The 27317-nt window shown below is 52.1% G+C and overlaps 7 protein-coding genes across 7 annotated transcripts; 4 read left to right on the top strand and 3 right to left on the bottom strand.

Moving 5' to 3' along the window:
* Positions 1–162: 162 nt before the first annotated feature.
* Positions 163–2085, bottom strand: BO95DRAFT_484768 (BSD domain-containing protein). Its single transcript, XM_025590369.1, has 2 exons — positions 1019–2085; positions 163–933 (listed from the first exon to the last, which is right to left on the bottom strand). Exons 1-2 carry the CDS (start codon positions 2016–2018, stop codon positions 593–595), a joined length of 1341 nt encoding a protein of 446 aa, XP_025438981.1. The 5' UTR covers positions 2019–2085; the 3' UTR covers positions 163–592.
* A 154-nt stretch (positions 2086–2239) lies between these two features.
* On the bottom strand, positions 2240–4375 carry BO95DRAFT_446026 (uncharacterized protein). Its single transcript, XM_025587280.1, has one exon. The coding sequence runs from the start codon at positions 4266–4268 to the stop codon at positions 2307–2309; it is 1962 nt and encodes a 653-aa protein (XP_025438980.1). The 5' UTR covers positions 4269–4375; the 3' UTR covers positions 2240–2306.
* A 167-nt stretch (positions 4376–4542) lies between these two features.
* BO95DRAFT_446024 (putative pyruvate dehydrogenase E1 component alpha subunit) lies at positions 4543–6540 on the top strand. The gene is made up of 4 exons (XM_025587279.1): positions 4543–5127; positions 5193–5326; positions 5404–5858; positions 5948–6540. Exons 1-4 carry the CDS (start codon positions 5020–5022, stop codon positions 6445–6447), a joined length of 1197 nt encoding a protein of 398 aa, XP_025438979.1. The 5' UTR covers positions 4543–5019; the 3' UTR covers positions 6448–6540.
* A 112-nt stretch (positions 6541–6652) lies between these two features.
* On the top strand, positions 6653–16603 carry BO95DRAFT_455849 (TAM domain methyltransferase; the record flags this gene model as incomplete). Its single annotated transcript, XM_025588372.1, has 6 exons — positions 6653–6718; positions 6823–6928; positions 7003–7105; positions 15533–15612; positions 15672–15833; positions 15918–16603. 6 exons carry the CDS (start codon positions 6653–6655, stop codon positions 16601–16603), a joined length of 1203 nt encoding a protein of 400 aa, XP_025438978.1.
* A 631-nt stretch (positions 16604–17234) lies between these two features.
* Positions 17235–20394, top strand: BO95DRAFT_446019 (uncharacterized protein). The gene has a single exon (XM_025587278.1). It carries the CDS (start codon positions 17306–17308, stop codon positions 20207–20209), a length of 2904 nt encoding a protein of 967 aa, XP_025438977.1. The 5' UTR covers positions 17235–17305; the 3' UTR covers positions 20210–20394.
* A 46-nt stretch (positions 20395–20440) lies between these two features.
* Positions 20441–21813, bottom strand: pup1 (proteasome core particle subunit beta 2). Its single transcript, XM_025591881.1, has 3 exons — positions 21541–21813; positions 21402–21449; positions 20441–21225 (listed from the first exon to the last, which is right to left on the bottom strand). Exons 1-3 carry the CDS (start codon positions 21664–21666, stop codon positions 20581–20583), a joined length of 819 nt encoding a protein of 272 aa, XP_025438976.1. The 5' UTR covers positions 21667–21813; the 3' UTR covers positions 20441–20580.
* A 496-nt stretch (positions 21814–22309) lies between these two features.
* On the top strand, positions 22310–27257 carry BO95DRAFT_396326 (FG-nucleoporin NUP159; the record flags this gene model as incomplete). Its single annotated transcript, XM_025583746.1, has 4 exons — positions 22310–22396; positions 22464–23148; positions 23202–24714; positions 24865–27257. 4 exons carry the CDS (start codon positions 22310–22312, stop codon positions 27002–27004), a joined length of 4425 nt encoding a protein of 1474 aa, XP_025438975.1. The 3' UTR covers positions 27005–27257.
* Positions 27258–27317: the final 60 nt, after the last annotated feature.

Below are 27317 nucleotides of genomic sequence, written 5' to 3'. Positions count from 1 at the left end.
CGTACATTGCCACATACATAGTTCTAAATAACGCAAGGTAATGATCTGATCTACGAGCTTGTGACGAAAGGTGGTGTGCTCTGCGGAACTATGTTTTGAATACTTCTAGAGTTTGTGTAGATTCGGTATCTGTAAGGATGATGGTAGACATTGGAAATGGATGGATTACTACTCATCTGCGTTACTGTGCCACTGCCTGGCAAACCAAGTTCCCTCCTCGACCATGACTAAAATACCACTAATGGAGGAACCGGGAACCGGAGGGGGCAGTAGATGAACACTAAGCTAGTTGGATACGCACGGGTTGCTGGCGGGTGGAAGGCCGGGGCAGAGGTGATAAATACGTGATCAGAATTTGGGGGAAATGAGATATGATATCAGAACGGGGATTCTTAACGCCATCACAATCAAAGAGGTTGGAATTTAGAACAGGCAGCCATAACTCCTTGCAAAAAAGGACTAGGTAATAGTAGGAGGAAGGGGATTTCGAATCCTTCAGACCAGCCAGCGGTCAGGTGTATGCGGTTGAGGTAGGGAGGAGAGACTTGAAAACGCGGGATGCTACTGGGTGGATTTACGCGAGAAGAGACAATTACTCCCAGTCGTCGTCGCTGTCATCGTCCTTGGGCTTCTCCTTGGGGCTTGCGGGGGTGCGGCTGGTGGCTCCGCTGACGAGATCGTAGCTGGATTCGCTGTCGGGTTGGGATTGCTGGTCGTTGGAGCGACGGGGCTCGGTTGGGTTGGCGGGCTTCACGGTGGTGGCGGCGGGGGCGGTAACGGTGGTGGTGGCAGCAGGGACAGGGGTGGCGGTCTGAGTAGTAGTGGTGGGGATGGTGGCAGTAGTGCTCGATTTGACCTGAGGGGTGGACGGGGAGTCGGTCTCCTCATCGGAGTCATCGTCCCACTTCACTTCCTCGTCATCGACGGTTGCACCTGTAGCTCATTGTCAGCAGGAGTGATACGACAAAAGCCGCAGCCGACATATTGTAACCATGGCAAGAAAAGGACATAGACATACCCTGCAGAAGTTCCTTGCGCTTCTGTTCCTCTGTCTCAATAACCAGACGAAGGAAGTAGTATCTGCACCAGAAGGTGGCGTATTCCACCTTCTCGGGAACCAACTTCTCCATCGCCGAGCGCAGCTCAGGATACTTCTCGAGATCGGCCGCGATCGCCTCGGTCTTCTCCGCGATCATGAACTCCTGCTTGAACGCCGGCCAGAGCTCGCTGAGCGGATCGTTGGTGAAGCTCTCCAGGGTCGAGTGGATGACGTGCAGCTGGGCCTCGAAGCGCGTGGCGTGAATGACCCGCTTGCCCTCCGCATCCTTGCTCTCGAACAGAAGCTTATCTCCGGAACCCTCACTGCTCGGAGGCACGATGCTGACCGCCTCGCGCAGTTTCTGGCCGATGTTCATGCCAAATCGCAAGATCGCCTCATCGGCAGCCTCCTCCGCCTTCTCGATTTCCTTCAGTCGACGGGCCGCCTCGGCCTTGAAGCGGGAAAGGAACCCCTCACCCGGCTTGGAAGCCGAAGCTGAAGAAGCATCCGCAGCGCCGCCGGCATCGAGGCTTTTCTCCCCAACAGTCAACGATGCATCTGCCTCGACCTTGGAGGAGGTACCGGTCGGCGTAGACGTCTCGTCCTTGCCGGTGGTGCTGGCCCCTGCGCCGGTGGCCCCTGAGCTGAACGCCGTGCTCAGGGAGAGACCCCGCGTGCGCCCGACGAGACTGCTCCTCAGGTCAGAAAGGCCCTTGGCGGCCTCCTCGCTGGCAGCAGCATACTCCTGGCGGGCCCCCTCATAATAGCTCTCGCCCTGCTTGCGGACGTTATCCCAGAGTCCACCGATGCGTGCACCCCAGGGGCTGGCGGAGAAGGCGCGGAATGTTTCTTGAAGCTCCGCGTTGAGATCGACGTTGGGGCGCTCCGTCTTAGCGGGCTCGTTCTGGTCGGTTTCCTTTTTCGAGGCCTCGTTGGGAGAGAAGATCTCCTCCTGGATGTGGTCGTACGCTACATCCATCTCTGTCAGTTGGAGATAACGAGCGAGTTGGAGTTGGAGTTGGGAACTCAAATGACGGAGCGGCGGGTCAATGGGCAGGCGGGCGGTTTGGTTCCCGGGGTTACGACGGCCCGACCGCCCCCACGTAGTTTCAGGGTCTACTTATATTAGGTAGTAGTCTACAGCTGCGATAAGAGGCACAAGTGCAGGGTGGTATGTAGGAAAGATGTAATTAAATTGCTTGTCATTCATGTACTCATATCATTATGTATCATATACTTGGGTGTCTTCAAACTCAATTCTCGGAAATTACGTTCCCTTGGGCGAGCTGTAGGGTTCTCCAACTGTGTCCTGACTATCCATCAAGAATACCGGCAGTGGAATGCTTTCCATCACGCTTGAGGTGAGTAGGTCACTTCTCCTGATCAAGCCGCGAGGACCCGAGTCATCTTGATTCTGGGAGCGATTACGATGCCTGTCTGCTGGCTGTGACGACTCGACTTGTACTATATCTCGCGAAGCAAGACAGTGAGCGGGCGTCCGGAAATTGGCGCTTCCGCTATCATGTCGTACAATGGGCGAAGATTCCGGAACAAGTTCAGTCAATGTCTGATCTGAATCTATGCACGTCTCAGGATCCAGAGATTGGGTCTCAGATGCAACAGTCATGCGTTTGGGAGTTTTAGAAGATGGCTCTGTCAATGACATGGTAGCGATGCTTTCATCGTTGCGTTCATCCGGAAATAGCTCGGCCAGTCTCTGGGTGTTCAGATTGGGCACTGGTCCAAGGGGGAACTGAGTGGCTGGCTGGATTCTGTGATAGTATATCGATGATGCATCTGAAGTGGGATTATCATCTAGATGCAGCTGCTCCGACTCTTCTTCCATCTCCGGAGGAGCCATTGGAGGAAGAGCCTGTGAGCTCTCTTCTGTGGCATCTTCATGCTCGAGATTGGCTGCACCGGGATCGTAATGCGGTACCTTCCTCTGTCGAGGTGATTCGATGGGATTAGGCAGATCATCTTCCAGGTCACCGTAATCTGTTTCCGCGTCTGTCTCATATACCACGGTTCTCTGAGTATTAGGGACATGTTCACTGATTCTATGATGCTCAATGGACTCCTCCGACTTCACTTGTTCGGATAATAGAGCAATGCTTCCTTGGTCACTGGCGGAATTGCGCGGTAATGGCGAGTCTGGAACCAAAGCGGCAGGTTGAGATTCATTAGATTCTGGAATTTCACTCGGCGGGCTATGAGACGCTTTTTTGATGCGTTGCAAGAGTGGCGATTCTTGCTTTATACACTGGCCTGCAGTGTCGGCAGCGTCGCGCTTATACGGCGAATGAGTTGCGGTACGGAACTGCGAGGAAGTGATGAATGCGAGACCCGAGCTTTCAGGCGACTGAGACGACGGTATCTCACGCTCCCGCTTCGCCCGAGGGGTCACGGAGCCAGGGTCTAGAGGGTAATTTTCCTTCTCATTTTCCAATTTGACCTTCGTATCAGCAGCGATGCTCAATTTTCGTTTCTTGCCTCCGCTTGAGGCCTCTTGGTCGGAGAAACGGTCCGACTGCGGGGCCAGATTACCAGCAGAGTGCCGATTCGCTTGCTTCCTGTCGTTCTTTTTTGGCGTGGTATAAGTATATTCCAACTTCACCTCATCGTCCGGTTCTATCTTCAGATAGCGCCGCACATAGTCCATCTGTGTCAGAGTCTTGTTGCCCTTCTTTGCATCCTTGTCTAATTTGTTGCCCTTGACGCCTCCGCCACTCTTCCTGCGCTTCGACTTCGAGTCTACTTCGCGCGGATGACTGGACTTCGAGTGTCCGGTCGATGTACTGCGCGGCCCTTGTTCGAACCTGACCCCGCGGGCTCGGCGAGGCTGGCGACTGGATGGCGGCCGATACTCGTCATCGTTGTTCGAATCGTCATCGAGCTCTATCACTTCATGATGGGCTTGCCGGCCCCGCTGCGGTTGCTTCTCATTGAGGTACTGGAGGCTTTCATCTGCGCGGGCTGGCGGGGGTGTGGGCGTCACAAAGTCGATCTGCGTGAGGGTGGTTTGATCTAACGTGCTAGGGACATGATTTCGTTTGGACGACCTTGCGGAGAACGAAGAAGACGCCGGCGGGTCGCACCAGGACTGGCCCTTGGCTGCATTCGCTATACTGGTCGAACGGCGTGCTCCCGAAGAAGGCCTGTCCGGCGTTTGGAAGGATGGGCTGTGACTCGTCTGGGCGGTGGGAATAGTATTCTCCCCTTGGTTCATCGCAGATTGAAACGGTAGGATCGAGTGGAATAATCACAGTGAGCCATAGGAATATGTTATAGCAGTCTTGTTTCTGTGGACTGGGCGCTTGGTGCTGGTTAACTGACTCCGACCGGGCCCGGGTGCTAAATTGATTTCCCCGTTGAGGCAAATCGCGTCGCGCGTCGGACCCGTTCTTTGAACGTGGTCCGTGCACCCGCAGGCACCGAGGCACTCATCCTTCGTCATCGCTCCTGCTGTTCAATGATGGATCCCCGTCTTCTTCTCATCAAATATACTGGTAGGGTGCGCTCAATCTGAAAGGGGCTCAAGTCTTTAAATATGAGTCACAGTTCAAGAGAATCTAAGATCCAGCTGTCAGAAGTGATATACCCTCTGTTCCTAAAGTTTTGAATGTACTTAGACGACCCCGGTAAAGTGTCAAAACCCGCCCACGGAAGTCTTACATACATCCAGTGGGACAGAAGCCATTGGCTGCTTGGAACACATCTACGTTTCTTTTCCTCAACAGGCTCGACCACCGGTAGAGTGCAAAGCTACAGTATCATGTGTAAGCTTTAATCATGCATTGCGTCACAGATACGTTCCTCCCGAGCATGATAGTCCACCGCAAACTACGAAGACCTTAAATGAGGGTGAACAACCACAAAAGTCGACAGACCTCAGCCATACATTAAAAACAGCATTGTGATTACCGGGTACCGACTGCTTTCGAGCGATCTAGAACCTCAAATTTTCCCTTTGAGCGACTATGCTGTCAAGATCCCTGAAATTGAAGGCGCCGCTTCCGTGGACGCGGTTATGCTACTCTGACCGTCGATGTATGGCACACGTCGCCGATATCGCTGAAATACCAACTGTGCGTCAAGATACAGAGTGTACATCATATTCATAGATCACTCCTGACCGTCGACTACTATATAGGACGATGACAAGCCATTCAGAGTCCCGATCGCAGAAGAAAGCTATGAAACATACAATCTCGAGGCACCTCCACATACCCTCGAAACAACGAAAAGACAACTCAAACAACTATACCATGACATGTTCATGATCAGGTCAGTTTATCTCTTCGTATTGGGCCCAAAAAATTGACACCGCCAACCTAGAGGCACATACTTACAATTCCCCGCAGGCGCATGGAGCTGGCGGCCGACAAATTATACAAGGAAGGGAAAGTCCGTGGTTTCTGCCATCTATCTATAGGCCAGGAAGCCGTGGCAGTGGGGGTTGAACATGGGATCTCCAGGGACGACAAGCTCATCACCGCCTACCGCTCCCACGGAACCACCTTGATGCGCGGCGCCACCGTCAAGTCTATTCTCGGGGAGCTGCTAGGACGCCAAGATGGCATCTCCCACGGGAAAGGCGGTTCCATCCATATGTTCCGAGAGAATTTTTTCGGTGGGAATGGCATTGTGGGATCGCATGTTCCGGTTGGAGCGGGAATCGCATTTGCCCAGCAATACAGCAATCGAGATAGTGTAACCGTCAACATCTTCGGCGACGGTGCGGCAAACCAGGGTCAAGTCCATGAGGCCTATAACCTGGCCAAGCTGTGGGATCTGCCTATCATCTTCTGTTGTGAGAGTAAGCTATTTCGCACTCTTCTTTGCATCCCTCCTCGTGGCGAGACTTCAAGTTTCCATCGCCGACATAACGCTAATGGCCAACCCTAGACAATAAATATGGAATGGGCACATCTGTGCAGCGATCATCTGCAATGACCGACTTCTATAAGCGCGGCCAGTATATCCCCGGCTTGCGCGTCAACGGGATGGATGTCCTCGCGGTTCTGGCTGCGATGCGTTACGGCAAGGCATTCGTCCAAGCGGGCAACGGACCGTTGCTGTACGAGTACCAGACCTACCGGTATGCCGGACATTCCGTGTCTGATCCAGGCACGACATATCGGTCCCGAGATGAGATACAGGCCGAGCGGCATCATGATCCTATCTCCGTTCTCAAGGATCAATTGACGGAATGGGGTGTAATCTCGGAGGAGGACACGAAAGCGATGGAGAAGGAGGTTCGCAGCAAGGTCGACCGCGAGGCGGACGAGGCAAATCATATGCCTGCCCCGGAGCCAAGGTTGGACGTGCTGTTCCAAGATATCTATGTCCCTGGTAGCGAGCCCCTGCAAAGGCGGGGTAGAACCGTCGACGAGACGTACTACTAAGACGAACAGGCCAGGCCACTGAAGGGTGTCTCCTCATAGTGAATCATAGCATGTGATCCGCATCCAGCTGTGTGGGATATATCAGTGCGCAAGAGACCCTTTTTCCCCCTGCACTCGTAGGAGACTCATCGTAACCTCGACATCCCTAGCTCCTAAGCAAGAAGCGAGTCAGCTAGTACGAACCAACCAACCGACCCAGATCAAGATGGTTTTCCAGACCCCACCCATGACCACCCCGGAGTACTGCACCGCAGACTTCTCGCTTATCCCCGTACGTACTATTTTCACCAACACCTAAGACCCCCCTCAACTCTCTCCTCCGAAACCCATGAATCAACCATCAAAGCAGAGTCCTCACCCCAAACAACCAAATAGATCGGCTCCAAAGACGTCTCCTTCTCCAAGCAAGTCGCCGAGATCCAGCGTTTGATCCAGAACACCGGCCTCAAGTCCCAGATGCATGCCACCGGCACCACCATGGGTGAGTCTAACCTCCGGGTAGAACGAACCTTTGTCAAGAAGCGAAGAATCCCTGACGATGAGATGATCGGAAAGAGGGAACATGGGACCAGGTATCGCAGACCATCGGATGCGCTCACACCATGATCCATAACGAGGGGGTGGGCAGGATCCAGACGGATATCCGCATCGCAACACGGTAGGTCAGATACGCTTGTATTTTTTTTTCTGACATGGGGAAGGGGGGATGTTATGCTGACGCGTTGTTGTTGTTCTTGTTGACAGGACCGATAAGATGCAGCCGATGGAGGAGAGTATCTCCTCCGTGCAGCGGGTGTTGTCTACTTGATTGTGATGCGATGCGAGTTGTGTTCGGGGATACGAAAAGTGACGATTGGTGCTTTGTGTTGCTTGGTGGAGTGCGGATTGTTGTACTGGGATGGATGATGGAGTAGGCTAGGTTTAGTAATGAAATTGTCCCTTTTTGTCTTCTTCGAAATGTAGTAGACCGAAGGCTGTGACTGTAGGTTGTGGGTTTGGTGATAGAAGCATTGAGGAGGTGTCTTCTGCTACGGAGCTGGAGCACCCGGACAATTCGTGTCTAGTGTGTTTTCTAAAGACGATATCTCTTTGAGAACGTCGGAGTATGTAGGCTCAGCAGAAGAGTTTTCTTCAAGCACCAACTACACCTGAAGAACTAGACAACCCCCAACCCCTTAATTAGCCTGGCTAAGAGATATATCACGACATGATATGATTACAAGACCACTAAAATCTTGGCACAAATGATGAAAGTAAGACAAGGACATGAAGAACTCCTGTCCCAAGGAGGAACAGACATCAAGCTCTGTACAGGACATTGGATAAGTTACTTTCCACATCGTCCCCTTTCCCAGAGTCGAATACTAAATGTATTTCATGGCCGCAGATTCAGCAGCGCAGCCAAGACCGATCGCTATATAACCGAGCAGGCTGCTGAGCACATGGGCAATCGACGGATTGATATCAACTCGACGTCATACAGCAGGGGGGCTCCTTCATCGAAGAGTCCAAGTGGCATGGAGAGCGGTTTCAATAGCTGCAGCTACTATGTACTAAACCACAACACCCAGTCACACTCACCCCCCTGTGGGCGGGACGTGGAGGGGTGGCGATGGTATGAAGAACAGCGATGTAATCGATTGCCACTTCGAGACACATACATGAAGAACTGCCAGACCAAAAGCTCGGTTGCAGCTCCGATCAGCAATTTGACAAGGGAGTAGGCCTGGTTAAAAGCAGTGGGTGGTTGTTCTTGTCGCTTTCCTACTCGGATGGAGATTCGAGGCCTCTAGGAGTGTTTCCCATGTGTTTTGCGGAGGGTCATTGTTGCTTCTGAATCTCTGCTGACATCGAGGATAGATCTATTGTACTGTACCTAGTAAGAGCTAAAGATAGCGTACGGTTGGTTTAATAGGGTCATGCACTCAGTGATGGCCGGGATCGGGGACACTCTGACCCGTTGGTTGTCGAGGGGGTAGGAAAGCATTGACCCCATCTTTCATGTTTCAAGTAAAGCAGGCGTCGCATGTGCAACAAAGACTTGGTCTGTAGGTGCGCGTTGACTTACTGATTCCAACTCTGTAGGCGAGCGAAGAAGTCCATTGACGCGGCCGAATAACGTAGGATCCCCTTTCGGTGATAGTCATTGTAGGTTACCTTCCATACACCGGTGGGTTCTTCCAGTATCTGGATAATCGCAGATAGCCACATGCAAGGCAAGTTTTCGGAACAATTGATAGAAGGTGTGTGGCGGGGAGGAGGGGGGTTGTTGTTGATTCATACGTTGTATGGTTTTAGTGACATACAAACTGTAACCTCGTTGCATACAGTACGTCACACATACATGGTATACCAACGTGTCTCACCGGAAGATAAGCAAAAGGATTGCTCAAGTCTTTAGAACCCTGGAATCTGTGGGGATCCGGCGGGCTGGGATGGCTTATGCCAATGGAAAGGTGATATTGGTGGTAGACACCGACCACCTGGCAGGAGATGGCAGGCATCTTCTCCCGGGAGATTTAGGCAACCCTGCTCTCGGTAGAAACTAGATGCCTAGATGCCTAGATGCCCTGTCGTTGCTACACTGCCTCCCTCCCCCTGCAAACACACATATGCACACATACATAGGTAGCCCTCTCCTGCGGAGAAGCAAGTGATTAGGTGGTACAAAGAGCATGGTGGAGGCCCACCTGATTCGTGCAAAGTCTTTTTTGTGCATTACGGTGGTGAAGAGCTAGAGAACTAACTCTTGGCATGATGCCCTTGCTCTTCCATTGTTCTCATGAGGCTCGACAATCTTCCCCGATCAGGACGGATGTGCGTAAACCTCGCCAGCAACAGTCACTAGTCAAGTATTTGTCAAGTCGAGAGCGGGACTTCCATACTGAGCTACTGAGCTGCCTCTGGGACAGTCAGTCATCTTCCCCTTCGCTTTGTAAAGTCTCCGAGATGCAATTCCACTGGATCTATTTGTAAATCTTCAGCTGTCCACTGCCAGATGAAGTTTGAAGTTGCCCCAATAGAGAAATTGGTTAGACATGCTGAGTGATGCTGACATAACTGTGGCTATCAGGACTTGCATCTACGTATAGGTACCATCCTATGCGCTTGTTCATGAAGGCGCCAGTCGGTGAAGCGTCGGAAATGAGGCAAGATGGAGCTATAAACAGAGTTGTCTCTACTTAGGGAGGCAAAGAGGATCTCTTCGAGCGGCTTCATCCCCCACGCCGAGGACAGCCATAGGCTGGAACATTGGTTGCGAACATGGGGTTTTGGTGGAAGATCATCTAATTTTTCCCTTTAGTCTAGTGTCCCGTTTTTTTTTTAATCTGGAACCGGCCCCATTCCCCCTGTGCTCGACCCAGTTGCGAGGAGTCGGACTGTCGGATGGTCTGCCTTAGTAGACTATCGGGCAGGAACAACGAGCCGAGCTCTATGCAGTATTAAGACCCACGCGCTATCAACAATATTTTGGCTGCTCATTGGCGAAGAAGAGTCCCAAGGCAGGGATCTAGGAGCCGTTGCGGTGACTTGTCCTTTCCTTGATGGCTATGCTCTCATGGTGCAGTAGCTTTCCGGCCGGCCACTTGCTATACTGTTCTAAGCATTAGTGAGACCAGTAGTAGGGTTGGCAAATAAAGCATTGCGAGCTAGCGAGTGCTTTTTTGGGGTATGGGAACCTTTCAAATCCCGAAAGTCTCTCTCACTCAAGCGATTGTTGCCATGACCAGCGTGCAAGTTTCTTCTTCCATCGCTCTGCTCTTCCTTGTCTTGCCGACGACTTCCTTCCTCCCTCCGCCTGAAGGGCCTCGGAGTGTGCATGCTACTTGTCTATCAAAAAAGCACTTGCATCGTTCTGATTCTTGCCGAATAACATCATCGCTTCATGTGGCCAGCCTTCATGACAGACTGTCAGTGACACTGACACGAGTTGCCTGATAGGGAGTAGATGTGACATCACTCGAATTTCGGAATTTCCTCGAGCAGGATGGCAGATGGACTCCGTCATCGATGATTCCAGATTAACTTCGCCTAAGCTCCGTCCGATGGGGGTCGCCGACTGGGTTGCCTTCACAGGACTGGTGTTGACACTTGTCACCTTGCCTACCTTACCCCACCATGCCTATACAAGTCAATGCACCTGGATTAGGCAGGACTCTAAAGGACAAATCCGATCAAACGTCAGGTGGATTATGGAGTTCTAGATCTGACACCCGGAGACTTTGCTCGCCTCTTTGCTCACCATTGAAGTCGACTAAAAGAGAGAGGTATCCACCACGACGAACATAGAGCTAACCAATTAGCCCTAGACAGAAGCCTTTTGTAGCCTCAGCATCAGGTTATGCCCCTAGGTCCTTGGTCGACGATGGTGCAAAGCCCCATAGTCTAAGTCCTGGGTCGGAGATGGGGGCACTCTCCGAATCGGGAAGTAACGACTTTCAGTTGAGCTGAGCCTGAGTGTGAGTGATTCCTGCCGTAGTGTTCTTACCCCCTCTCCTATGAACATCACCAGCTCACCAAGCTCATATACTAACAGTGCCAAATCTCTAGAAGCGAGGAGTCAGCACTTTCAATTCATTTTTCTATCACTGCCCACACTGCGCTTTTTGATAAGCTGTTATAGTTTAACTGTGTCATGTTTACTTCCGCCAGGGACTCTGACGATGGATTGCAAAACAGACAGTGAATCATGGGATCTGATTTGCAGATCGGCAAAATTATGGTCTAGACTAGATCTTGGTATTGAAAGAAAAAAAAATTGCTTGACCGGCCATTGCAGTACTATGGTAACGAGGTACTAAAGGCCCGAAGTTTGTACTTGGGGGGTTCGTCTGCTCGGATCCGGAAACGGAAATAGATTTACCTCAATGATCCACCACCATTTTGCAGTGACTCAAACTATGCTACTCTGTACAAGCTCTCTCTTGGCAGCAACGAGGCAGTAAGAGTAAGATGCACCGTGGCCGTCACCCCATTGGCACCGTTTCCACAGACTGCCGGGAAAAGTGCCTCCTTCTGGACTACGGCCCAAGATTTCACTTAACCAACAGCCATCCTCAAGAAGTGAACATGGACTGTGACAAGCAACCTGGAGGCTGCACTGTGCGTAACATGACCAGAGTTTCATTGTATGCATTGTCACTTCATGAATACCTGTGTACTGTACTGTACCTTAACGTGCTCTGTTTACCTCCTCCCCGTCTCTTTCGGCTGTTCGAAAAACTGGATCGCCGCCCCGCAGATGCATCCTGTAGGCGCGCGCGGTGGAAACGCACCGTATCCGCTGGGAAGGTCCGAGAATCCTGAAAGAATGACCAGAAATTTAACTCAGATTGCCTGCGACTGTCGTACGATGTAGGAAAACCAGCACTAACTTAGGCATGGAAGCCGGCCGAGACATGCCCGGTGATACTCTCTACTCAGGGTGTGTGCACATGTACTGCGCACACAACTACGTATGTACAACATAATCTGTATAGGCCAACGCCCGGTTCACCATCTGGTATATTGTCGTGCCTCTAAAGGCTATGGAGCAGAGCCTGTGTATCTTATTTCGCCCATTCCTGCCACCTAGGCTCTTGTGTCGTTGCAAGCTTCACAAAGGACAAAGAATTGACAACGAGCAAACTCCAATTGGAACCGGTTCAGGGTAAGGGTGAACGACGATTAGCTTTCGCGTTCAGATGCGGGAGCTTCCCGGCATAACCGCAAGTGGAGTTTGACCTTTGGATTTGAAATAGTGGAGGCATCAACACGGAGCGGTCGAGGGAGGCCACTCGAAGGATGCGATGCTTGCGATTCCACCATACTGGGTGGGTCAGCTAGGATCCGACAGCCAGGATCCGACAGACTGGATACGGCGGTAATTCCGTGCCTCCTGTCTATTTCGGCCATTTTACTGTAAAAGAGGGGGAGGCCGTGTCTTCAGATGCCCATGTCCAAGACAACTATTTTTATTTTTTTATATTTTTTCATAATACTTATGTTGTTGAATGAGAGGGGTGAGGGGGTGAAGAGGATTGTCGGACACGGAAACGCAAGTCGTAAGACTGGACAAGTCTAGTCGCTTCACTCTCCTGCTCTCCCAGTCTGGTTTTGCCAGGCCTAAGCCTATAGTCAAACGTTTCTCATCTATTAAACTTCGGTCGCGTCGTGGAAAAATTACACAGAGCTCTCTTACGAGGATCATGCAGCCTGCATACGCGCAACAGACCTTATTAGTGAGAGGTAGCTTAGTGTTCAGTAGTTATAGTAGTTAGCAAACAGCACCATTCCAAAACTCAGCCCAGTCGGATAATGTGGGAGCGATCCAATGATGGGACTTTCCAGCCGTGTGGCACCAACAGCCATTGGATCCCGGGTGGTTTTTCTGAAGATCTTCCACAAACTTACCTCCCTGCACCCGTGATTGTCTCCCAGTGTCGTACAAGAACCAACCTACAGCTTGTTACCTTTCTCCGAAGTACAGTACCCGTTGCCCCTTCCTATCTTTTTTCTTTTTTTCCCCTTTTGATAGATGCGGAGATTTCTGGTGCTGTGATAAGACAATGTATCAGCTTTGAACGACTGCCACTGCCTCAGTAGTAAATAAACCTCCGTATCGTGTTGCAGATATCGGGTATATCTAGATCTCTTGCGCCATTGGGATTAAATCCCAGCTCGGGTGGATGAGAGAACCCCTTTCAAATTTCAACTCCCTCCTCTCTCTGATTAGCGAATCTAATCTATAGTGTAATGAGCCTTTTTCTCCACTATGATATTCAATACCATCCATGTACGTACTCATTCGTACACACCCCATTGTAGAACGCACCCGACAGGCTGGAACGCCCGTGCGCTTTTAGCCCGATGTTCTTCTACCGGCTACTTAGTGCTTGAGTACCGATGCGTAGTGCAATAGTAAAAAGAAATAAGGATAAGACAAGCCACATATAAGGACTGCCAAATTAAAAAAGTAAACATACCGAGAATCAAGACCAAAGAAGAGCCGTGAGGGATATCGACAGATATGATGAACGTGTTCATTTTGAGCTCCTCTTCAATTCCTCCTTTTACCCCTCCCTCTTTGCTGCTAGTAAAACACTCCCACTCTTAGCAATTGCTCCGCGTGAACTCTACCATGGCATGATCCTGGTCTTAAGCGACGTCGGACCCGAACCAAGGATACTAGAAGGAATGTCTATATCTGTTCCAACGATCCAGGGATCCCTGCAATAAGCTTGGGACTGATTCGAGGTTCCCCCTCCCCGTGATGTTAGGAACTTCGAAGCTCGGTCTTTTATCATCTCTCCGGGCTGGGGTGTTTTTTTTTTCTTTTCTGTTCTCCGAGGCTCAATGTCTTGGGCTCCACTCTCTTTCAGTCTGTCTTGCTTCAGAATGAGCGGAGACACAGTTGGTTTTTTTTTTCTCTTTTTTTTTTAGTTTTTTTTTTGTTTCCCTCTCATCTGTTCCTATGTTCTGTTTCTCCATTAGTAAATTTTCTTCTCTCTCTGTCTGTCCCTCCCGGCCCTACTCCCGGCCCTACTCTTAAGTGAAAAGGGGGATTCCCGGTTTCTTACTCGCTACAGCTGGAAGTCACGAGATAATTATCCGTAACTACGTAGTAGCAAGTGCGGAGGGATTTAAACATCCATCGAGCGAGACTAATGAAAAGTACGAGTACGTATGTCCATCGTACCTTTCACCATTCAAGGTAGATAGTAAGTAGTATAGGCAGAGCACAGAGTACTAAGTTAGTCACATTAGTCGAATTTAGAAAACCAAAAAGTTATGTGTTAATGACCGGCAAGTTCTTGATGGGGCGGGCTTTGCGTGCATCCGTCTGGGTTGCTGGGCTTGTTTGTCCCGCCGCCCGAACCGCCCACTTGGTTCGCAGGGCCGCAGCGGTAATCGTAGTGTAATAACGCCCCGTCCGCCGGGGGGGGGGGAGGGGCCTTCCTGAGCGCTAACTTGTAGTAAGTACAGTATTGTATATACACACTAGAAACCAGAAGATGACGAGAAGCTACTTATAGTTGGAAGTTATCAGGCCCGAAAAACCACGTATTTCATGGGGCTATAATATCGTTCTTTATGATTTATGAAATAGGAATATTACAGCCATTCATGATGATTTTGAATTATCATTTTTATTGGCATCCTTTTTCTCCTGTCAAATTAAGTTAAACATTGGGAGACGAATCCTTCCCCCCCCTCCTCGTCCTCATCAAGTCAAACTTAATCCAGGCTGCCGGGTCAGTTCAGGTTACCAGGAGAAGAGGAAAAGACAGCCGATGTCTCCTACTACCTTGCCCATCATTGCCCCCCTCCCTCCCTTCACGTTCTCTGCTTAGCTAGCTACCGTCATTAACAATGAAGGCTATGGCAGGTATTTAATCAAAATTAGAGTCACTTAAAAACTGCCCAACATTTCTCCAGATCTGGCTAAGGTCCCTAGATCCTCACTTCCAGATTTGCAAGTCCTTATATCGGTACAACAACAGACAATTCGTAATTCCCTCCTCGCCATCGTCCATCACATTGTTGCCCAAATTTCTCTCGTAAGAAACTTTATGGCTGCGTGCTGGAGAGGGAGACGTGATTCTTGTCACTCCTCATCTTGATTGTCTATCATCTGGGAACGTTTACCGAGACCAAGGCTTGGATGCGAACTACTTTTGCTACTACTACTCCTACTCCTACTACTACCAAGTTCACCCCACTCGAGACCTGGCCCCTAAAAGTCTTGCTACTCGAGTCTGCCAGTCCAATGGCTGGTGCAAGGTCGGCCGTAAGCATATCTTTCCCTCTAGCTTTATGTGGAAAAAGAAAACCTACTTCATTCCCTTGTTGCCGTTGTGGTCCCCGTTGTTGTTGTTGTTGTTGTTGCTATTTGCCTTAAAACACCTGCTTTCTCGTCAAATCGCCACCTACACTTTGCCCGCCCCCAACCGGCCCCATTGAGCCTCTACTGACGAACAATGGCACAGGCATCGAATCGTGAGGAGTAAGTCCGATTTCATGTTTTACAACTCGATGGCAGTCGGTTGAACCTTTCGAGGTTCTATTTCTCATAAGTTATACCGGTGTTGACTGACTATGGCAGTGAGACACAGTCGTTAACAGCAAGCGTGACGGACTATCCTATGGAACATGGAAGACGATACCATAAATATCATGAAGGCTGTACGTCTGCAGAGGATCGACCATGTGGACAAGGACCCCCTCTAACAACATTCCTCCAGCATACTTGTACCCGAACGATGAACAGGAACTGGATCGAATGGATATGCAACACCACATGCTCAGACTAGTCAACCACGGGCGCTTGTACTTCGCGCCTGTCCAACGCCCAAAACGGATCCTCGACATTGGTACTGGTTCTGGTATATGGGCTATCGAGATTGGTAAAAATTCCCCCCCCGCAGATTGACCCTGCTTACCTGTCATCCGATCGATCAACTCACATGGTTGCCGCTTCTCGCCCATAGCATCCGACTTCCCAGAAGCCGAGATCACAGGAACCGACCTGTCTCCTGTTCAGCCGCTTGAAGTCCCCGAGAATGTCCACTTTCTCGTCGACGACGCCACGGAGGAGGACTGGCTGTGGGACCCGGATCACTTCGACTTCATTCACACGGGACATCTGATAGGATCTCTACCGTCGTACAAGGACCTGCTGAAGAAAGCACACAAGCACCTCAAGCCGGGCGGCTATGTGGAATGCCACGAGTTCGACTCCCGACTCAAATGTGATGACGGTACGATGCCTCCTGAGGACCCCGACAAGTTCAGCGACTATGCCCTCCAAGATCTCATGGACCTGCACTACCGCTCTGGCCAGGTCTCGGACCCGCCCCGACAGTTCCGAGTGGCCCATCGCCTCGCACGCTGGATGCGAGAAGTCGGATTCGAAGACGTGCAGGAACATCGGTCCATGGTCCCTGTGAATCCATGGTCATCCGATACACACCTAATGAAGATCGGGACCTGGAGCGAGACAAACCTGCTGGAAGCGGTCGCGGGATGGTCTTACAAGCCGCTCACCATACTGGGGTGGTCGAAGCCCGAGATCGAAGTATTCCTGGTTGATGTTCGGAAAAGCATCCAGAACCGCAACGTCCACGCCTACTACGAGTTCTATGCGGTGACAGGCAGAAAACCACTCGCTGGCTGAGTTGGTTCTGGTCTGCCTTCACTAATTTTAGCGGCATGACTCCTCACATATCCTCGGCTTACTTCTCTTCTTTGTGACCTATTGTTTTCTTTTTACTCCTTCTTTTTCTTGTATTAGCTGGCGCTGGCTGACGAGCGTATGGCATACGATACCACTGCGGCAGAGAGTTTGGTGCATTGGGAGGCGTGTCTCGGTCAATTGACTACTTGGAAATATCATGACATTTGGTTGCCATACTCTCACTTATAATAAGTGCCTTGTGCAGTATCCGACTGTAGGAAAAGACAGTGTTGGTCTATAGTATCCATGATCAAGGTAGCTTCGATTGTCACTCGTACTTATGCGGCGTATTCGAAAAGCAGATACGGCACAAAATAGATGCTCATGGCTCCAGTTTACTAGAAAGAAGACTTGCAAAATACACGATCATGCCAAACATGCAACAATCTTCTGGGTAGGTCAGGGTTGTATGTATGCTTCTGCTTGTTCATCAAGGGCGATTGATTACCAGGGGCAACGAATGAGGAATCAGGATTCCGTGATTACTCATCCTCCGCTGCACTGCGATTTCCGGGCCCGCGGTCTACCGGCCAAGAGGTTCCTTTACTATCAAAATCCCGCGCCCGCTTGTCCCAAACGAAACCAATCTCAGCAGGGCTTAATTCAAGTTCGCTCTCTCTTCTCGCACATGTCGATTGCCTCATGTCTCTCGGCAGACATGCCTACCGGCATGCTGTACATTCAGCCTCATCATCGTCGGGGTTAATCGACCACGTCTGGATCAGCGATGATCTGTTGGCGTCGACCTTCCGAAGCTTCGTCAAGAGTCAGCGACGCCATGCAAGCCGCGTCCCGGGCCCATTGGAGGCCCGACGACGGCTGGCGAAGAGGAAAAACTGCGCTCTTGCTCCAGTGACCGGTGCGCTGCCACCGGATCCCCATCTGTTTGGGCGCGGTGGCCGACAACATTTGCTGTGGAACAGCGATCACGCGCCCGCATCTTCACCACTATTTTCTCCATATGATAACCCACACTCGGTTGAACCCGATCAGGGGGAGCATACTCGCGCTGCTACGACGAGGATAATTGGATATGGACTTCAATCAGGGATTTCGCACTACGATTTACACCCTCCGCTCGCTCCAATTGCGCCTTTGTCGGGCGAAAACGAAACGTTAGATCCGGGCGGGTTTGTCGACTTGGGCAGCTCATCAGAAGCCGTTCCTTCTCCTCCTCCTTCTTTACCAACCGACGGCAACATGAACGATACGGCCGGATTCGTGGACCTGACTAGCTTGGCAGAATCCGAGCCTGGACCTGAGCTTGGTTCTTCAGGGCGCGATGTCGAGGATTCCGATCTGGGTGGATATGGCGACCCGGCCGACTCGTTTTATACCTCTCTTTCTCAACCACGCGGCAGCGAGGTGAATAAGCCAGGCACCTGTGTTGACTTGTCAGCGGAGCCTGCGTCTTCACACCCTGACAGTGATATGGTCGACTCAAGCGGATTTGTGGACCTCGTTAGCTCTTCTGCGTCTTCTCCCAAGCGGTCCAAGCGTGACCTTTCACATCTAGTTGACCCGAACGGTTTGCTTATCGATGTAGCCCGCTTCTCACATGCTTCGCTTTCTCCGCGCGACCCCGTGGTCACTGATCAGAACGGATTCGTTGAGTTGAACGGCCTATCAGAACCGGCGGATGATAGCAAAGTCCTTCCCTCCAAAGAAATTTTGACGAAGCGTTTGGAAACCTGCTCATCACTCGAGGCGGTCACGAACTTGATAAGTGCGATGAATATAGATCTTCAGCATGAGCCTGGCTACAGTCGCATAGTATTCGATCATTACTTTTCGCAGCTTGCGCTGGGCAAATCAAACGCCCAGGAGCTGTCTCTGTTTCTGGATCACCGGGCACTTAACACTCCAGGAGCTGGGGCTTTCCCATTTGTTGCAAAGTACATTATTCAACCAGCGACAGACTCACGAGAGCGTGCTGTATTGTTTGCGAGCATGCTCAGGGCTATCAGAGTCGGTGCGATAGTTCCGTCTGAGCTTCGGGAAGTCATCGGGACCCTGCAAAAGTTGCCGGATGTGGGGGTCGCCACGACGGACAGGCCGACAGTCGAGACACAACACAATAGCCCAAGCGGCGTGATGGAAGCATACCAGAAAATCTGTGATGTTCTTGATTCCACAGCGAAGGGCGGTAAATACCCGAGTCTGGACGAGGACACAGCCAATCTATGGCTTAAAATCATCTGGGAGCGGAATGTACTTGCTGAGTTGAGGCTGGCACACAGGATCCTGGCTCGTGCTCGGCATCTTCGTTCCACCTGTGCCTTCTGGGGGCCCCGGTTCATCATCCGCTGGCTTGGACTTCCGGACGAGCTTCGGAGTGAAATCGTTCCCTCCTTCACAACTTTACTCTTCCAAAGGTTTCACTACAATGCAGTAGGTGCAACTATCATATCGGTTACAGAGTATCTAGTTTTGGCTCAGAAGCAGCATCTGCTTCCCAGGTGGCACGACTGTTTGACCTCTATCCGCACGGTCAGAGACATCCCTAGGGCAGGGGCGTGGGTCGACGCACGGTCACAAATTCCAGCAGGATCGAGTCATTCTGGGTTGTCAATCCAACAACGCTTCCTTCTGCGCCTTTGGGTCTTCCGTGCTCTGAACTTGAGTCATGCAGCCGGCCCAACTTGGGATAAGAAGCCTCAGATGATAGGGATAAGGCATCTTATACATTCTGACTATGTACGGCCGATTGAGAAATGGGGGGCGCGAGTCCTCAGCCTTTACCAGGCTTGCCGAACGAACCATAAGAAGAAAGACCTCGTGAGCAGTATTTTAGATGATGCGCGTGAGTTGGAGCTGCCTGCCAATGGAATCACAATCTTGGCCCTTTCATACCAGACCAGAAATGCCCTCAACAAAACCACTAGGGCGGCTCTGCAAGCTTTAGAGACGTCGGACGTCTCCTTCAACGATCTGTTTCGAGACTTTGAAACGCCCTACACTCTCCTCCTTCAGTTCGCACGCGCCTTTTCGAAGATAGCGCGGGAGATAGACATCGAATCGCCGTCTTTCATGCAGCGCGCTCTAGAGCTGGCCAGAATTGGAAACCGGTCAGAAGTCCAACTGTTGTTTCGGATTTTCGACTGGCATGTACCCCTCAAGATCGCCCTGGCGAGGTCATGGCAGCCTCCTCCCGATCCTTCCCATCATGCGCTCGTGGTCTACGAGCCTCGGGACAGCAGAAGGCACCCCGATCCTCACGCCGCGCTCAATATGATAAACACTTTTGCGGTGGCTCTGTCATGTTCACAGAGTCTCACCCCGCGGCAATCCTATCGATTGGTTTGTTGGCTGTACGTATACTTGATGAGGCATCAAGCACCTGTGCAACCGATCATTGTCCGCGCTATGTATCATGCTGGCGTCGTGCGCGCCCGACGAGAAATGAGAGGCATGTTCTGCGAGGCGCAGTTCAAGTACATCATGCAAAAGGTACAACAGGTCGAGTCGCCGGAGGTTGTGAGAGCGTTGAGAGACCCGAATTTTGTGTGGAGGAACCAAGGAAGCGACTCGGTTGCTGGGAATTAATGCCTACCTTCGAGTTGGGTTTACATGCACTGGAGATCTTATTCCGCATTATTAGGTAGGTGTGGTTCGAGGCATGCTGGGACTGTTATTCTGTATCGCTTTCTCAAAATGTTCTACATTTTCTACAAGACGTATTATACCCCTGGTTGTATATAGACACTCTTTCAGACTCTTTCCTCCGAGTAGAATTGGCAATATCTGATTGGCTCACTGGTAGCCCATGTTCATTTGGTCCATGAAAAGCTTTATTCGTGCGTAACTCGGGTACAGAATTAAAAGACATGATTCTGCGCCCCCTCCAAAGAAGGAATTACATAGCGCTTTAACTCCACCACCTAGCTGACCACAACCCCGGCTGGGACTGGTCCTGTCTAGATGTCCACCTCCATCAGGTTGGGGTCCCCGGAGGCCTCCTCCACGGTGACATACTTCCGCATGTCCTCCTTGCTGATGACCTTCTGGTTGAGGTAGGCGGTGGTGCCGCGGGGGAAGCGGTAGTTGCGCTCCTTCTGGCCGCGCTCGTTGGGCTTGATGTAGTTGCGCAGCAGCTGGGTGGGCTGGTCCTTCTCGATGACGCAGACGTCGACGTTGCTACCGGAGCCGAGATCGTTGAAGATACCGGCCTTGATGGCCTCGGCGCAGAGGGCGACGGCGCCGTCGCGGTCCAGCTGGGGCTTCCACATCGACTCGAAGACGGACATGGCGGCCAGCGAGCCGGAGCCCATGGTCACGTAGGGCAGCTTGTCCGTCGAGCCGTGCGCGTGCACCGTGAAGAGCCCGATGCCCGTGGGGTCCACGCCCGCCACCACCAGGTACGCCCCGATGTGGCCCTGGTACCGGAAAAGGTGCTGCTTCAACATCGTCATGCAGGTGATCACTCGCGGCGGCCGCCCCGTCGACAGCGAGTGCAGCTCCACGTTCGAGCTGATCAGCGCAGTCGTGAACTCCGTGTCCGCCGCCGTACCGGCACCCGCACACCAGATCTTCGGCGCGATGTAGTGTAGCTTCTCGCAGTTCTAAGCATTCCCGCAACCCCGCCCGTTGTTGTTAGCCTCCGTTTATTGAACGAGAGAGAGAGAGAGAGAGTGAGAGAGAGAGAGTGTGTGTGTGTGTGTGTCTTCTTTGTGATTTTGTGGTGGAGTTGAAAGGGTGGGTTTCGATATAGGGACGCTAAGCGGCGAGGCTTCTTTACCTTGTCTGCTACTATCGGTCCGCTGGTAGCTCTGGTATCTGCCGCAATCTGGAATCATCACACCGAGAATCTTAGCTTTCATTGTCCGCCTATCCATCGGAGAGATGATATCGTGTATCATGAGGGAGGGAAGACGTACCACAACACCATTGTCATATATACAACCCACAATCGTGGTACCTGTGCTGGTGGCCTTGGGGAGAGGCACGCCCTTGGCGTGAAGAGCCGCGTTACGGTTGTAGTTGGAGAAGTCGAAGCCGGTCATGGTGACGGCGTGGAGATGGATGTGTTTGGTGTCGGGGACGAAGGTACAGTTGTCAATATTTCAGTGATTTGAGGAGGATAAAGGGGGTGGTAGGAGGGTTAGGCTGATGTATCAAGTAGAGAGAGGTTGAGTTCCGTTGCTTAAGCTTCAACGGCTAACTACTGCTGGAGATGGACGGAGCTGGGAGTGACGAAGCTCCGGGCGCCTGATCTTGACCGCCTCAGGCAGAAAGGCGGTGTGGCGCGCTCTCGCTCTCGAACCCTTGCAATTCCGCTCCCGCTGTTTTTGTCCGGGAGGCTTTTGGAAACAGCACCTTTAATCCTTACTTTAACTGTCTTTTTGTATCCCACGCGGCGCTTCTTTGTCCTTCGCCCGTGCTGTCTCCTACGTGAATTGTACCCCCTTGTCTGGGACTTGAGGGTCTTAACTCTACCGATCTGTGTCACCTGTTTTCTTCCTATCTTTCACTGAGGGGAGGTGACCACGATTTTCGCGCGCACTTGGGAGCTCTTCAATTGGAGTCCTCCAACTCCAGCGCCGCTCCATTCAGCTTCACCGCAGCGTCCTTCTTCTACTCATGCTCCCAAGACTCTAATTAGGCGATCACCCGCGTTCTCTCTCGAACGAGTACGACCGATATAAAATGGCTTTCAACTTTGGAGCATCGAACCCCGCCGGGGGTAGTGCTCCCCCCGAGCTGGGGCCCGAGCTTCCCGAGGGTACTGCTGAGGTAGGTCCCCCTGCAATTGCTTCCATTCACATCAGGGCTCTTCTAACTTCTGCAATGCTCTTTGTAGGACATTGGCTTCAAAGGCGTTGAGGGCGATTCCAACGTCCGAATCCTTGCCACCCCATGGCCCGAAAACGCTCTCCCAGCCCCGACATGTTCGCTCCTGGCCGTTGCGCCAACCAAAGGCATAATTGTTGCTGCTGGACCCAACGCCCTCTCCGTCGCATCTTCTGACGCCGTCAGAGCTGCTATGTCCGAACCCACAGAAGGAAAGGTGGTCAAAACCAAGCCTTTCCAGCCGCAAGCGACCATCCCCCTTCCTGCACGTCCCACACATGTCACCTTTGCCTCAAACGATACCGCCCTTCTGCTGGCCACGGAGAATGGCGCACAACTGTCAGTGTTCGACACCTCGAGCTTAATGTCGGGGAATGCACAGCCAGCGTTGTCGATCCCTACCAATGGAACCACGTTTCGCACCATTGCGGCCAACCCGGCGCCGGAACTCTCGTCCCTTGTTGCGCTGGTGACGACGGGCGGTGATCTTCTGGTAGCGGACTTGAAAGCGGGCAACTTAGTCTCGGGCCCGAACGGTCAAGTGCTGAAGAGCGGAGTCAGCTCGGTCTGTTGGAGCAACAAGGGTAAACAGCTTGTGGCCGGGCTTGCAGATTGCACGGGCTTTCAGATGACCCCGGATGGCACGCAAAAGGATGTGATCCCACGCCCCCCTGATCTTGAGGGTGATTGTCACGGTATGTTGTACTGTTGATACGTATACTTCTGCTCTTTGTCTAATCACGCACAGTTTCCTCCATTGCTTGGTTGGAAAACGACATATTTCTTGTGGTATACACGCCGAACGCATTAGAGGATGACATGGGCCAGAACCCTCCTTCGTCCTATTATATCATCACACGACGGAAACAAGCGCCTTTCTTGATTCAGAAGTTGCCTGAGTTGTGCATGCCCTTTGGGGTCAAGCGCACCCCGGCCTTTCAGTTCATCGCACGCTTGCGTGACTACAAGCCTCACTTGAAGGATGTCCTCATTGTGTCTTCAACGGCCTCCACCGATGTGGGCCTAATCACCAGAGCAGACCAGCCATTGGTAAAGATGGACATGGACACTACTGGACTCTTTGTCACGACTGAAGTGTCAGATGACACAAAAAGAGCGAATGTGCCACTAGTGGCATCTACCGATGAGACTTCAGTTATCGGTTTGGGTATCGATCTCTCTAGCAAGGAAGTTGTCGTTGCTCCGATTGCAGGCGAAGACATCGCTGAGAGCTCCACTCCGTTGCCGAATGTGTTGCTACTCAACAACGAGGGTATTCTTTGCTCTTGGTGGTTCTTGTATTCGGACGCAATTCGACAGAAGGTCCTCTACCAGGGTATGGCGGATCAGACGCAAGCGCCAGCTCAGCCAACGCCGCCAGCTTCTCAGTCAGGTTTTGGTGGCTCACCGGCTCTAGGATCATCTGCGTTTGGCAGTTCCGCTGCCCCGGGTTTTGGGAGTCCATCTGCTCAAGCCGCCCCTCAACAGTCCTCTTTCGGTGCGCCATCATTCGCATCACCGTCGCAGCCCGGGCCTTCCTTTGGCACGAATAGCCTGCTCGGAGGTAATAAGCCCCAGGGTGGTCTCGCCGCATTGGCAAAGAACGAGCCTGGGTTTGGACAATCCGGCTTTGCCTCACTGGGAGGAGGGTCTGGATCTTTTGGGCAACCATCTACGCCTGGAAAGGGACTTAGCTCGCTTGGATTTGCACAATCAGGTTCTAGCTCCGGAGGTGGCTTCGGAGCGTTTGCCAACAAAGGTGGCACAGGTGGATTCAGTGCTTTCGCGTCGGCAAAGCCAGCAGGCGGATCGCCATTTGCGCAAACCTCCACTACGCAAACGTCCACTGTAAGTCCGTTCGCCAAGATTTCCGGCACTTCGACCTTTGGCCCATCGACGTTTGGCGCACAAACTAGCACGGAGTCCTCATTTACCGCTGAGAAGACGATCGGGTCGACGGGTACTTTCGGGCAGAGCTCTACTTCTTTCGTGCTTGGATCAACATTCAAGCCTGATGGTAGTGCTGCAAATGATCTTCCGAAACCAGATAAGCCTTCTGGATTGTTCGGCTTCAATGAGTCAATGGATGACATGATGTCTTCCAGCAACAAGACCAGCCCGCCAACTGAGGAGATGGACGACATGGAAGACGAGAGCGCCACTTCGCAGCAGAAATTTGAGCCCAAGGAGGCTACGCCATCGTTGTTTGGAGCACTGTCGGCGACCCCAACCTCCGCACCGAAATCGTTGTTTGGCGCACCGTCCACAACTACAGATTCTGCACCGAAGTCGTTGTTTGGTGCACCTTCGACGACTACAGCTTCCGCACCGAAATCGTTGTTTGGCGCACCGTCAACGACTACAGATTCTGCACCGAAATCGTTGTTTGGTGCACCTTCGACCACTACAAGTTCTGCACCCACATCGACCTTTGGTTCTCAGAAGCCGATCTCGAATCCCTTCGGTCAACAAGCTAGCAAGCCTGGATTCTCACTGTTCGGTAATACAACTCCTGCCAAGTCACCGTTATCTTCCTTTTCTACACCACCCGCAGACACCCACACTCCATCGAAAGAGGATGATGCCCGGACGCCTAGTGCTACACCACAGGGCGCACCCCTACCGCCAGACCCTATCAGCAAGGCATCATATGGACCCGGTGATACGTCTGCCTCATCGAACGTCTCCAAGAGCTCTGTCGATGACGCGCCTCTACCACCCGATTTCACCTCAAGCAAGCCCGCTGTTAAGGGACCTGCAGAAGACGCACCCTTACCGCCAGACTTCACTTTCAAGAATGGAAAGAAGACAGACGATGAAGAAGAGGCAGAACCCGAAGAGGCTCCATTGCCTCCGGACTTCAGCATCCCCAAGCCACGTAAAGAATCCGAAGACGTTGCACCAGTCCCAGACGAATCCGATGGGGATGATTACGAAGGCGAGGAAGACGTATCTGAAGAAGGCGAGAGCGAGGAAGGGGAAGAGTCGGACTTCGCAGACAGTGGAGAGGACATCACCCACGATATCAGCCAGTCTGAGTCCAATGAGCCAAGTCCTAAGGCATTTCCTGGACCTTTCAAGCCCAGCGCGAAGCTCGCAGGCGGCCTGTTCTCCCCTGCTTCCAAGCCTGCCCCAGCACCGCAACCACAGCCTTCAAGGCCATTGTTCGGTGATAGGAGCAATCCGAGATTCCCTGCACTCCAGAACCGAGAGCTTCCGAGATCGCCCAGTCCAGTACGAGGAGCCGCGTCGAAGAGCCTCTTCAAGGGTGATGGAAAGAAAACTTTCGGCGCCCCTCAAAGTCCGGGCAGCGCTCTCACTGCAAGGAAAGCCTCTCTTTCTGAACACCAAAGACGCGAGAGTCAACTGAAGCCGAAGCCTTCCCGGAGGGAACCCTCGCAACAGGAGATTCGCGCGAGACAGTTAGAGGAGGAAGCGCAGGCTCTTTCCGACGACGATGAGGATGAGAGACTCCGTGCGGATCTTGCACTGCCTCTGGAACCTGTTCCTACCCTTGATCCTTTCTTGCCTCATCAAGACTATGCTGGGGAGACGAGTAAACCTGGTATTCCGGGTCAAATCGAACGGCTGTACCGTGATATTAACTCTATGGTGGACACCTTGGGCATTAATGTTCGTTCGTTGTCTTCCTTCCTTCTCTACCAAAAGACGTCCAGAGATTCTCAATGGGTCGACACGCTGAAGGAGGACAATGCCAGCGACATTCTGGACAAAGAACTGGTTCTGTCTGAGATTGAGAAGTTTGATGACGCTGTTGTCATGCTTGCTGCTTCTCTTGAACAGCAGCGCGTGCAGGGTGTGGAAGAGAAGCTCGAGAGTTGTCGGGAGCTTTTGAGTAAAGACATTATTACTCTTCGGGGTCAGTGTGCCAGCATCCGCAAGACGCTTGATGCTCACACCGACACGACCACAATGCACTTCGCACCTCTTTCCGCGGAGCACGCCAATCTGCAGCAAGACCTGCGGTCGGCATCCACCGAAATCCAGGCGAAGCTAGCCGATCTAGAATCTGCCGCGACTCTTCTCCGCGCCAAAATTGCTGACGTTCCCCTTTCGGGTGGCTCTCGCCATGCGACAAGACGCCCCACCGTTGAGGCTGTTACCACTACGATCCAAAAGATGATGGAGATGGCCGAGACTAAGCGCACCGATATCGATGTCTTGGAGGCTCAGCTCAAGAGATTGGGAATCGACACAACCGCTCCCGCGGCCAGCCGGGAAGGGTCCCCATTCGCGACGCCGAGGAAGAGCACCGGCCGATTTCCCACTACGCCGGGGTCCCGTGGGTCAGTTGACGGGCCATACCACACTCCCGACTCGGCTAGCCGAGCCATCAACTTCCGATCCAGCATCAACGGGTCAGCCAGGGCTAGTCGGCTCCGCAACGTGGAGGCAGTCCAGGACCTGGTCAGCTCAGAAGAAACGGCGCAATGGAAGGCCAAGGTGCAACGCAAACAGCATATTGTCGAGAGTCTGAGGAGCGCCATTGGGGCGAAGAAGTCTCGAGTCCGGACGGTGAATGATTTGTAAAACTAGTGTTTATGTTTTCCTTTCTTTTGTCATGGGACAATCTTGCTGATGGCTACTTACTATGAAAGTCATGTCGGAAAAAAACAGCGGGTCTTTTCTGGCGGGGTTTGATTTTTCTTTTGTTTTGGTTTTCTGTTCTGCACAGGCAGATGTGAATCTTAGGTAGCGCGTCCCATCCGTCTCCACTGTACATAGGTCTCGATTGTAATGCTTGCACGTGCTTTTACGAGAAATGCGTTCATCCAGGTACTGATGAGGAATTTGAGGATAATAACCAGGCTGGCTGCTACCTAGGCTGGTGTACGGAATGCTG

This window comes from Aspergillus brunneoviolaceus (assembly GCF_003184695.1).
Source record: "Aspergillus brunneoviolaceus CBS 621.78 unplaced genomic scaffold BO95scaffold_65, whole genome shotgun sequence".
NCBI lineage: Eukaryota > Fungi > Ascomycota > Eurotiomycetes > Eurotiales > Aspergillaceae > Aspergillus > Aspergillus brunneoviolaceus.
Note: the sequence above shows the minus strand (reverse complement) of the source record. Positions and strands in the feature narration are given on the sequence as shown.